Below are 12,150 nucleotides of genomic sequence, written 5' to 3' on the forward strand. Positions count from 1 at the left end.
AAAAGAAACCACTTTAGTGCGGTGCTTTAATCTGAAAATTCTTTATGACAGTAGCCCCGCCCCCTTTTTCTCTTCGTTGCCAAGAACCCCGACCGTACAGGGTTGGAAAATGCCCCGCCGTTTCACACTTCTTCTTTTTTCTCAGACCGTTTCGAATGCATCATCCACATGTGTACGTTTCTGTACTCGGCAGTGTGAAAACTCAAGACGGTGACTGTTAGTACAGAACGCAGCACGTGTGACGACAGAATACTATCAACGAAAACAAAAAAAATCTCAAAATGGCAAAAACTTAAAGTTCAGTCGAGGAGATTTTCTACTCCGATATAATAAAGTCACACGATCGTCGCTCTTTAAATTTGATTTACTTTCGAGCTGCGCAGCAATTTTTATTCCCCCCCCCTACTCCCCCTACTCCCCCCCCCCCCTACTCCCCCCTACACCTCCCCCGAGTTTCTTCTTCACGTTGAATTTTCCCCGCAGACGCTCGAGGACTGCGACTTCTCGCCCGCGTGGCTTTTCATGTGACTCGTCAGGTGCGCCGGCAGGATGAACCGTTTGCCGCAGGCGGGGCAAGGGTACGGCTTCTCGCCCGTGTGAGTTCTCAAATGGTACAACAAGGAATTGCTGTGGATGAAACTTTTATCGCACGCCTCGCAAGAATACGGCTTCTCGCCCGTGTGAGTCCTCGTGTGCTTTTTCAGGTTGGATTTCAGATTGAATCTTTTCCCGCAGGTGTTGCAGGCGTACGGTTTCTCCCCGGTGTGGATTCTCGTGTGGAGCGTCAAGCCGCTTCTTTGCAGGAAACTTCGCCCGCACGTTCGGCACACGTGCGGCCTGTCGCCCGTGTGGATCCTTGCGTGCTCCTTCAGGTGCGACGCGTCGATGAATCTTTTCCCGCAGGTGTTACAGGGAAACGGTTTCTCGCCCGTGTGCGTTCTCAAATGGTACAGCATGGAGCCGGTGTCGTTGAAGCCCTGGCCGCACAGCTCGCACGAATACTGCTTCTCGCCTGTGTGAGATCGGACGTGGTTTTTCAAGGGCGTACTCTGACTAAATCTTTTCCCGCAGATGTTACAGATGTACGGCTTCTCGCCTGTGTGGGTTCTGTAGTGTCTCGTCACGTCGGACTTGTATCTGAAGGCTTTTCCACAAACGTCGCACTGCAGAGACTTTTTACCCGCGTCGCCACCCCGACTCTCTGACACGGGAGAGGCGTCTCCATCGTTTCTGTGATTTCTCTTTCTGAGACGCCGCTTCTTCGGCTTCAGCTCTGCGTTTCTGGTCGATCCCGAGTCTTCGCGCCGGCTTCCTCTCTGATCTCGGCTCTCAGCTACAGGAGAGTTGTGAGACAGGAGCTGGTCACCGTTTGCTTCTGGTTCACTGTGGTTACTTTCCTCAAAAGTAACGGTCACCATGACGGTTTCCGTCTCCTGCTTCAGTTTGAGCTGCTCTTCCTCCTGACTGATGGAGAGTTCCTCTACTTCCTCTTTAATCTGTGGAGGTTCTGGTTCCTCCTGGTCCAGACTGGAGTTCCTCTCCTGGTTGCAGAGCTGCTGATCAGACAGATCCTCCTCCTCCTCCTTACAGACATTTTCCTGCGGGACGTCTGGAGGGACGAAGGGACACAAGAACAACGATACTAATGTGAGTTTATTTAAACCATCACCATGTCGCTCACACATGAGGGGGAACTTTACCATTTTTATGCAGGTTTTATTCTGTAATGTCCACTCTTCATCAGTAAGGATCTAATGGTAAAAGCACAGCGTACTTTTTTCTTCTTTTTATTTTTTTGTACACATCAGATGGATAATTTGATGTTTTATCCAGTCAAATCCGTTACAACAGTTCTTGTAGCTGTGTTAGTTAGCAGGTTAACCTGTCGGGAGGAAGTCTGTGCGGTCTTTTATTAGCTCCCCAAGTACACGTAATATGTTTCTTATCTCTCTAATTCAATCAGTTTCTATTTGTCTTTTACATCCGGTCTGTTTTCTTCCTGAAAAATAACTGCAGCTGCTCCGTAACTTCCGTCCGCAACGTAAATTAGGATCCTGCACGTGTTAAGTTTCCATTAAGACCGTTATGAGTGTTACAAACCTGTTCTGTGTAATTTGATCTCGGGTTTCCAGGTGACATCCAGCAGTCTGCGCTGACGGTCGATCTCCTCCTCGTACCGGGCGATGGTGCTTTCAAACACGGAGAGTATTTCTTCCGCAGCAGCTGTCAGTCGCTCGTTTATTAACTCTCTCAAATGTTGAACCGATGACATCGTTCCTCGGGACAACTGGAAAAAATAAATAAAAATGAATCCGCAAATCCCACAACACGGGCGTCTTTAACAGCCTCCCCAAGCTGCAAGCGCTTTTAATTGTTTACGTCACACTGTGGACTTCCGGTAGACGCAGCGAGTAGGAGCGGAGTTTATTCAGGGACGTCAGTTGGTCCTTTTAAAAAAAAAGTCCTGAAATTGTTGAAATTCACCTTTATAAAAAAAAATTTTAAAAAAAAAAGTAGGACTTTTTAAGCCATCAAACTGTCTCAAATATGAGATAAAACCTTTTTAGTTGAAGTGTCATTCTGTCAGACTGTAACCACGACCCGCAGCATGAAATTCTCCGTCAATAAAATGTCTCCACAATTTTTCTGTATGTCATTCGCTAAATTCACTCTTCCAGATTAGTGTGCTGACCGTCCATCTGAAAATAATCCTGTCATTAATTATTAAAAAAAATAAAATAAGCCATGTTCTGTTTGATTGACAGGCCTGTCAGGTCACGGCTGTCGGGGGGCGGGACGTAGCATCGCCGGAGCTCCAATCAGATCGAGTCAGATCCCCAGCTTGGCAAGCCGGAACAATTCAATCATCTGACCCAAACCGATTGGGTCCTGACAGTTCAGGTTGTGAATTACAAACTCACTGAACTGTGTTAAGACATCTACAAACGTGAAATGCGTCATTTATTTCCAACAGACGGAGCATTGAAATGAGGTGCAGTGAGCAAAGGTGTCTCATTTTGTTAAACGCCTGTCCATTGAACTCGTGTTCATGTGCTTATTGACTTATACTCATTTGTATTTAGCGGGGAAGTGGATCCGATCACACCGGGACACATCAGGACAGCTTGATAATGTCAGTCATAAATCATTATTTCCCAGTGCGTCCACAGGTCTGAAAAACTTTTGAGGAGTTCTTAATAAAAGCTTTAAAAGATGTTGAGTAATATTATCTTGAAGTCAAAAGTCTTTCTTCATGTTTTTGAGTATGTCCATTTGAAAGATATTTTATTTTCCGTCTACCTGAACACAAAAAAAGCAGAAAATCTTCACATTTTTTGCTCGAAAAATGGCGGAGGTGTTTATTGCAGCTCTAAAAACGGTCATTTTGAGTCTAAAATAACCAGAAGTGAAAGAAATATTCTTGTTATACAACTTTATTGACAACATTTAAAAACAAATTTTTTTTTTTATAAAGTGCTTTTGTTTCTGCAAATTGTTCACGTCACCTTTAAAGCCTGTAACGATAGAAAGTTGACGCGATAAAAAAAAAAAATACACAGAAACATGAAATGAAACAACCTGCCTTAAACAAACAAGGAAAGAGTCCAGTTGGCAGGAAGCACTTGAACGTTTCTCAGTTTCTATGTAACTGAGGAAGTTACAACAAACAGTTTTAGGCGCACACACAAAAACCAAAAATGAGATGCTTTTTTTTTTTCCTCCACAGAGGTGCAGGTGGACGATACGAACCGACGCCCCGCCTGTAATCTCGTGCTTTTTTTTGTTTTGTTTTTGTTTTTGTTTCTTTCCTATTTACATTGAAGCGTCGGGATCCGACAGAAACACGCCGCGTTTACCAGAGAGAGAAAAAAAAGAAAGAAAATAGCGTCCGTCCGTCCCCGCCTCTCCCCGGATCGTTTTCGGTACTACGACTTCTCGTTGGCGTGAGTTCTCATGTGCTTTTTCAAGTGCGACGCCTGAATGAATCTTTTCCCGCACGTGTTGCAGAGATGCGGCTTCTCGCCCGTGTGGGTCCTCAGGTGGCACAGCAGCGAGTAGCTGTGGATGAAGCTCTTGGCGCACAGCTCGCAGGAATACGGCTTCTCGCCCGTGTGGGTCCTCGCGTGGCTGTTCAACTGCGACCGCTGGACGAATCTCTTCCCGCAGGTCTTGCAGAGGAACGGCTTCTCGTCCGTGTGGATCCTCGTGTGGACCATCAGGTTGTTGCTCTGGTTGAATTTCTTGTCGCATATCTGGCAGGCGTACTGCTTCTTGCCGCCCGCGTGCGTCCTCATGTGGCTGTACAGCGCCGACGTCTGGTTGAACGCCTTCCCGCAGGTCTCGCAGGCGAAGGGCTTCTCGCCCGTGTGCGTCCTCACGTGCAGCGTCAGGTCCCAACTCTGACAAAAGCTTTTGCCGCACGTGTCGCACGAGTACGGCTTCTCGCCCGTGTGAGTTCGGACGTGGCGGTTCAGGTGCGACCGGTGGAAGAATCGCTTCCCGCAGGTGTTGCAGAGAAACGGTTTCTCCCCCGTGTGGACTCGGTGATGTTTCTTCAGTTGGAACTTGTATTTGAAGACTTTCCCGCAAATGTCGCACGTGACGGAGTTTTTGCAGGCGTCGGCGTCGCCGTGGCTCTCTGACGCGGGACGGCCGTCTCCATCGTGAGCCCGGCGTCCGTCTTCGGGCTTCGGCTCCGCGTTTCCGGTCGATCCCGAGTCTTCGCGCCGGCTCTGATCTCGGCTCTCGGCTGCGAGAGCGTTGTAGGAGAGGAGCTCGTCGCCGTCTGGTTCCGGCTCGCTGTAGTCGCTTTCCTCGTAAGCGGGCGTCCCCATGAAGAGGTAAGCCTCCTGATCCAGTACGAGCCGCTCGCCGTCCTGACTGACGCAGAGTTCCTCCTCTTCCTCTTTAATCTGTGGAGGTTCCGGTTCCTCCCGGTCCAAGCTGAAGTTCCTCTCCTGGTTATACAGCCGCAGGTCGGAGACCGCTTCGCCGTCATTGCAGACACGTTGCTGTGGGACGTCTGGAGGGACGAAAGGGACACGAGAAAAAAGGTTACTGATGTGACGATGGGTTTAAAACCTTTTTAATAAAGATTTTAGTCTTAGTTATGTTATTTATAGGCCTCGGCTGCTCTTCCATAAAGGCACAGATTCAGATCCTACCAAGTTCCCCTCGCTTGCATGGTTCTTCGCTTTCTCTTACTGGCCCCGCCCACAGCTCTTCAATCACTATGCTGTTCTTTTCTCTCTCTGCTCTCAGAGGATTTTGTTTCTCTCCCAGCTGTTTGACCGCGTGGTGAACTGTTGGCTTCCTCTGTATAATGATGTCAAGTTACGGCGGAAGGACTTTAACCATGTGAAGTGCCCCGAAACAACACGCATCTGAGAAAATAGATTGTACTTTTGAACATATCGATCACGTGTGAGCGAGTCATTTTCACGGATGTATTGTGATGGATCTAATTGGAAGAAAGAAAACAACAACAACAACAACAACAACAAAAGCACTGCATACTTTTCTAGTTCAAATCTGTTACAGATTAATCTGTTAGCACGTTAACCTGTCCGCTGGAAGTTCGTCTTCACAGACCTGTTCTGTTTAACTTTATTTCGGGTTTTAAGACGATATCCAGCAGTCTGCGCTGCCGGTCGATCTCCTCCTCGTACCGGACGATGGTTTCCGCGAAGACTCCGAATATTTCTTCTGCGGCAGCAGTTAGTCGCTCGCCGATAAACTCTCTCAGATACTGAGCTGAAGACATCGTTCCTTCGACACCTGAAATATTCACGTTACACGAAAACACAGCCGTCTTCAACGAAGTCCACACATGTACTCCGCTAACGCCACCAGTGCTTTCATTGTTTACTTCCGCCGAGTGTCACAGTGGGAAGTTCCGAGAAATGCGGTTATTTCACATTTTGTTCCGCCTTCAATTGATTGGTGTAGTTGGTCGACGTGGATTTATTCCCCCCCCCCCCCCCCCCCGCGTACGTATAGTTTAACGAGACGCCATATTTTTAAGTGCATTATAAATATTTGTGTGCAAATCTTTTTTTTTTTTTCAACAAAGTAACTGCAGCTGTCAACAAAATATAGTTTATCTACACAGTCTCGTGTTTGCCTGTGTAACATAAGAAAGTAGAAGTAGGTTTAGTATAAAATGAAATTATTCAAAGTAGAAATACCTCAAAAATACTGTTTTTTTTAAAAGGCCTTGAAGATTTCATCTGTTTTGTAATTACAATGCAATCTGAGGACAATCAGGTTGTACTTAAGAGTACTTCAGTAAACGTACTCGGTTACATTCAACCCCTGTAAATATGATTGTTCAAGTATGGCACCATGTGAACTGTCACTTACAACGACCACTTAATCCATTAGTTTGGCAACATCCGTCTGAATAACCAGCAAAGCAAAGAACTCTACTTGTTATCAAACTTATTCGACAAATGAAAGTTTATTTACAGGTATATAGCGCCGTTACAACGCCATGTCGTTTAATTTTTTTTTGAAACGGTAAAAAAAAAAAAATGTATATGATCACATAAGGCATACAAACATTGAATGAAACAACCTGCTCTAAACAAACAAGAAAAATACTTCAGTTGGCAGGAAGCACGAGACAGTTTCTTCGTTTCAACAACACACTTTCACAACGTTACTAATGCAGAGTATAAAAAAAAACATTTGACATTCAGGCGGAGTCACGAATCAGAATGTAACATTAAATGACGGGATACACCAGTGAACATCTTGTATGTGCCGTTTTTCAGTAACATGTAGGTGCCCGCACAAACAAACCACGATGATGAAGAAGAGGAGCTGCTTTTTTAAAACGTAGGAGTGCTGCAGACAGACAATACGAGCTGCCGAACGGCCTCTCCTCTCGTGCTTTTTCTATTTACATTGTTTCACCAAGATTTCATAGAAGGACATTGCATTCACACACACACAAAAAAAAAAAAAAAGTAGTAGTTTTGGAGATTTTATCTTGTAAATACAACTCCGTTTCCCAAAAAGTTGGGACGCCGTGTAAAATGTAAATAAAAACTGAATCATGTAGACCCATGTGTAGTTGGAAATAGAACAAAGCTGGGCGGTACCTCTTCTCTTTAGCTCTGAGGACACTTAACGCTATTATTTCCAAATTGAATTTAAAAACTTTGATTTTTCAGACCACGGGAGTTTTTCCATTTCGCCTCAGTCCATCTGAAAGGAGCTCGGGTCCCTCCGAGAAGGCAGCGGTCGTCTCTGGATCATGTTTAATATCTGCTTTTCTTCTTTGCGTGGTCGAGTTTTAACCGTCAGTTTTGGACGCAGCAACAAACCGTGTTCACAGACGATGGTTTTGAGAAGTGTTCCTGAGCCCCTGCAGTGATCTCCACCACAGAGCTGTGTTTGTTTTTAATGCAGTGCCGCCTGAAGGCCCGCGGTTCACGCGCCATTAAATATTGTTTTTTGACCCGTTGCCACTCAAACTAATTAGTTCTGACATATTCCTTGAAGTGTTTTTCAGGTGTTTTTTTTTAACAACTTTGTAGCTCCTGTCTCAACTTTTTTTTTGAAACGTATTGCTGGCACAAAATGCAAAAATGAGCACTTATTTTTCATAAAACAATAACATTTCTTAATTTCAACATTTGACGTGTTCTCTTTGTTCTGTTTTGAATTCAATATAGTTTTACATGATTGACAGCATCCCGAGTACAAGATGGTTGCTGAAGCCGAGTATAAAGGCACTTAACATCTGAAAGATCCCACTTTTAACCTCCACAGGTTCTTACACGTTTCCTCAAGCTTGGCCTTCGACAGGATGTTCCCCCACGGATGTCTCGGGACCACCGTGAGTTCTCATGTGCTTTTTCAAGTGCGACGCCTGAATGAATCTTTTCCCGCAGGTGTTGCAGAGGTACGACTTCTCCCCCGTGTGAGTTCTCATGTGAGTTTTCAGGTTTGACTTCTGATTAAATCGCTTGCCGCAGGTGTTGCAAAGGTACGGCTTCTCCCCCGTGTGGATTCTCGTGTGGAGAGTCAACGTGCTGCTCTGAATGAAACTTTTACCGCACGTTTCGCAAACGTGCGACTTCTCGCCCGTGTGAGTTTTCATGTGCTTTTTCAAGTGCGACCTCTCGATGAACGCTTTCCCGCAGGTGTTGCAGAGAAACGGCTTCTCGCCCGTGTGGATTCGGAGGTGGTACATCAGCGAGTTGCTGTGGATGAAACATTTACCACACATCTCGCAAGAAAACCGCTTCTCGCCCGTGTGAGTCCTCATGTGACTCTTCAAGTGCGATCTCTGAATGAATTTCTTCCCGCAGGTTTTACAGACGAAAGGCTTTTCGGCCGTGTGGGTTCTCATGTGGACCATCACGTTGTGACTTTGGCTGAACTTTTTCCCGCATATTTTGCAAGAGAACAGCTTCTCACCCGTGTGCGTTCTGTAGTGTTTCTTCAATTCAAAGTTATATTTAAAACCTTTTCCGCAGATGTCACATTGTGCAGACTTTTTACCTGTGTCACACAGAGTCGCCGACGCGGGATAACCGTCGACATTATCGTCGCTGTGAATTCTCTCTGCGTTCCCGGTCGATCCCGAGTCCTCGTGCCGGCTTCCTCTCTGCTCTCGGCTCTCAGCTGCAGTCGAGTTGTAAGAAAGGAGCCGGTAACTGTTTGGTTCGGGCTCGTTGGGCTCGCCTTCCTCATAAGTAGGAGTCACCATGAAGAAATCCGCCTCCAGCTTCACAACAAACGGCTCTCCGTCCTGACTGATGCAGAGTTCCTCCTCTTCCTCTTTGATCTGCGGAGGTTCTGGTTCCTCCCGGTCCGGACCGGAGTTCCTCTCCTGGTTACAGAGCTGCTGGTCGGAGACAACTTCGTCCTCATGACAGACATGTTGCTGCGGGACGTCTGGAGGGACGAGAAAAAAAAGGGACACAAGAAAAAAAAAAAAAAAAAAAAAAGGTTACTCCTGTGGATGATGGGGGGGGGGGAAACAAGGGACGATATGTTGTAGTTTAAGCGATCAGCAGGTCTCCACAGTGAGTTAGTTTCATTAAGACCATCATAGCTTTACAGACCTGTTGTGTTTGCTTCTATTTCGGGTTTCCAGGTGATGTCCAGCAGTTTGCGCTGACGGTTGATCTCCTCCTCGTACTGGACGATGGTTTTTTCAAACACTCTGAATATTTCTTCCGCAGCAGCTGTTAGTCGCTCGTTGATAAACTTTCTCAAATACTGAAGCGAAGACATCGTTGCTTCAACGCCTAAATGATGTATCTGCGATACAACAACACAACCGTCTTCAAACACGATCCAGACATCCGCTAAGCTAACGCTAGGCGTGCTTTCGTTGTTTACTTCCGCCGGATGTTACACTGCAAAGTTCCCGCAGAGGCAGTGAGTTGACCTTAAGTTCCGCGTTCAAATGAAAACAGGATTTATTTTGTTGCAGCTGCTCCGAGTGGAGGTTTTTTTTTGTTGGTTTTTTTTAATGATTTTTTTTTTACCTACTTCATATACCCACCTATTGTTAAATTTTACGTTATATTTTATAAGTGCATTGATGATTTGTGTAAGTAAGTCTTTTTAAATAAAGTAACTAGCTGTTGACTAAATTTAGTTCAAGTTTAGTGTTTGTGAAGGACCACAGAATTCATGTTTTCCAGTGTGATAAAGTAAAGTTGAAATAGGTCTAAAATAAAATGAAAATACTCAAAGCACAAATACCTCAAAATTCAAACCTCAATACCTCAAAATTTTTAATCAAAAGTGTTTACAGTTTCATACGTATTAAATGCAATCTGGGTCGCCAGAGGGCAATCATGTTGTACTTGGAGTATTGTAAATAATTATTACTCTTCAATTAAGGTCCCGTGACTACTTTCTTACTGTCAACTGTTTTCAGTTGAAGGCAGAACTAAAAGTCAATTCGCTGCCTCTGCCGGAACTTCACAGTGTGACATCCGGCGGAAGTAAACAATGAAAGAGCAAGTAGCGTTAGCTTAGTGGGTGTGTGGACTTTGTTCTCGTACAAATACAGTAAAATACACATTTCGGTCTCTGAAGGAACGATGTCTTCAGTTCAGTATTTGAGAGAGTTAATAAACGACCGACTAACTGCTGCTGCGGAAGAAATATTTGGAATCTTTGCAGAAACCATCGTCCAGTACGAAGAAGAGATCGACCGTCAGCGCAGACTGCTGGACATCACCTGGAAACCCGAAATAAAGTTACACAGAACCGGTCTGCGCGATTATAATGGGGTTTTTTTGCTCACTGATGCAGATGAGATTTCATTTCACGTTTATCTTAGATGTGTGTAACCTTGTTTTTGTGTGTGTGTGTGTCTCGTTTCGTCCCTCCAGACGTCCCGCAGCAACATGTCTTTTGGGAGGAGGAGGTTCTCTCTGACCAGCAGCTCTGGAACCAGGAGAGGAACTCCAGTCTGGACGAGGAGGAACCAGAACTTCCGCAGATCAAAGACGAGCAGGAGGAACTCTGCATCAGTCTGGACGGAGAGCAGCTCGTCCTGAAGCAGGAGACCGAAGCGTTCATGGTGACCCCGACCGATGAGGAAAGCGACCGAGGTGACCGGCTCCTCTCTCGCAGCTCTCCTGTAGCCGAGAGCCGAGGTCGGAGAGGGAGCCGGCGCGAAAACTCGGGATCGGCCAGGAAAGCGAAGCCGAAGCCGAAGAAGCGACGTCTCAGAAACAGAAATCAGAGGACTCAGAGAAACAGAAACAAAGGCGACGACTCCCCCGCCTCGGAGAGTCACGGCGACGCCGACGCGCGTAATAATTCTCTAAAATGCACCGTGTGCGGAAGAGTCTTCAAATATATGTCCGACGTAAAGAGGCATTTAAAAATCCACACGGGCGAGAGGCCGTTTCCCTGCAACACCTGCGGCAGGAGGTTTTTCATGAAGCAACACCTGAAGGCTCACATAAGAACTCACACGGGCGAGAGGCCGTACACCTGCAAGATATGCGACAAGAGCTTCGGTCAGAGCAGCGCTCTGTCTGTCCACACGAGGACGCACACGGGCGAGAGGCCGTACGCCTGCGACACCTGCGGCAAACGTTTTTTCCTGCAGCAGCACTTGAACGCTCACACGAGGACTCACACGGGCGAGAGGCCGTTCTCCTGCAAGATATGCAGTAAAAGTTTCAGTCAACTCAGCGTTTTGTCCAACCACATGGGGACCCACACGGGCGAGAGGCCGTACACCTGCAACACCTGCGGCAAGAGATACTATCGCCCGTCGCTCCTGAAGTCGCACATGAGGACGCACGCCGGTCGGAAGTCGAAGTCCTGAAGCGACTTTTCATCGAGAAAAAAAAAAATACATCCGTTACGAAGCTTGAAGAAAACGTGTAAATATCTTTTCAGATTTCGACAACGGTCGTGTGGGTTTATTGGTTGTCAGATGACTAATAAAGAATTGGGTTTCAATCCGTGTCAAACTGCACAATCAATAAACTCGATTGTGTATCTTCTCTCATTTCATGTCCTACTACGATTGTGATTACTTTCTGAATGTTGTAGTTGTTGTTTTTTTTTTTAACCCTACGTCAGTTAAACATTGAACTCGAGTTCTTTCTGCTAACTAGTCTTTTATATTCAAGAGCAGGTTGTTTTATTTCATGTTTCGAAGTGTTTTGTGACCACTTCGAGTTTTTATTGTGTCCGTATTTTTTTTTTTATTTAAATGACTGAAACAAACTCTTTTCAGCTTGACGTTCCCAAACTGATGGATTCAATGACTAATGTAAATACTAATGTTCTCAGCCTCAGTGGGTAGTAATGCATACAAATGATCAAAGCCTGTTGTGTTTTCTGATCTCATGTATTACTTCTGACATTAAAGTTTTTGTGACTGTACGAACACCAGATTCACGCTGAAATCGAAAGGGAAAGCCGTTCGTGGTTGTCGCACTCGTCTGTTGAGGAACGTGGACGCATCATTAGTGACGGTACATGAGGTCATCGGTTGTTTCAGGACTGCTGACTGCGTATAAAAGTGGACGTAGCTTCCGGATCTGAAAAATGAGGCAGATGCGGAAAGTGCCTTCAGCCGCAGTTCCACCGAGGGCCACTAGAGGTCGGCTCCAAAAAGCCTCGTAGACTCCCATTCAACTAGTTTCATAA

General features: G+C 45.8%; 2 protein-coding genes across 2 annotated transcripts; one reads left to right on the forward strand and one right to left on the reverse strand.

Annotated features, from left to right (window-relative positions):
* Nucleotides 1–452: 452 nt before the first annotated feature.
* LOC138193925 (zinc finger protein 721-like) lies at nt 453–9,363 on the reverse strand. The gene is made up of 7 exons (XM_069142240.1): nt 9,081–9,363; nt 7,802–8,910; nt 5,593–5,869; nt 3,928–5,023; nt 3,584–3,649; nt 2,101–2,336; nt 453–1,609 (listed from the first exon to the last, which is right to left on the reverse strand). The coding sequence occupies exons 1-7, from the start codon at nt 9,250–9,252 to the stop codon at nt 462–464; spliced, it is 4,104 nt and encodes a 1,367-aa protein (XP_068998341.1). The 5' UTR covers nt 9,253–9,363; the 3' UTR covers nt 453–461.
* A 615-nt stretch (nt 9,364–9,978) lies between these two features.
* Nucleotides 9,979–11,883, forward strand: LOC138193965 (zinc finger protein 2-like). The gene is made up of 2 exons (XM_069142300.1): nt 9,979–10,245; nt 10,368–11,883. Exons 1-2 carry the CDS (start codon nt 10,074–10,076, stop codon nt 11,315–11,317), a joined length of 1,122 nt encoding a protein of 373 aa, XP_068998401.1. The 5' UTR covers nt 9,979–10,073; the 3' UTR covers nt 11,318–11,883.
* The last annotated feature ends 267 nt before the right edge of the window (nt 11,884–12,150 follow it).

This window comes from Embiotoca jacksoni, unplaced genomic scaffold (genome assembly GCF_022577435.1).
Source record: "Embiotoca jacksoni isolate LCO1_2020_lvr unplaced genomic scaffold, fEmbJac1.0.p SCAF_99, whole genome shotgun sequence".
Classification (NCBI taxonomy): Eukaryota; Metazoa; Chordata; class Actinopteri; family Embiotocidae; genus Embiotoca; species Embiotoca jacksoni.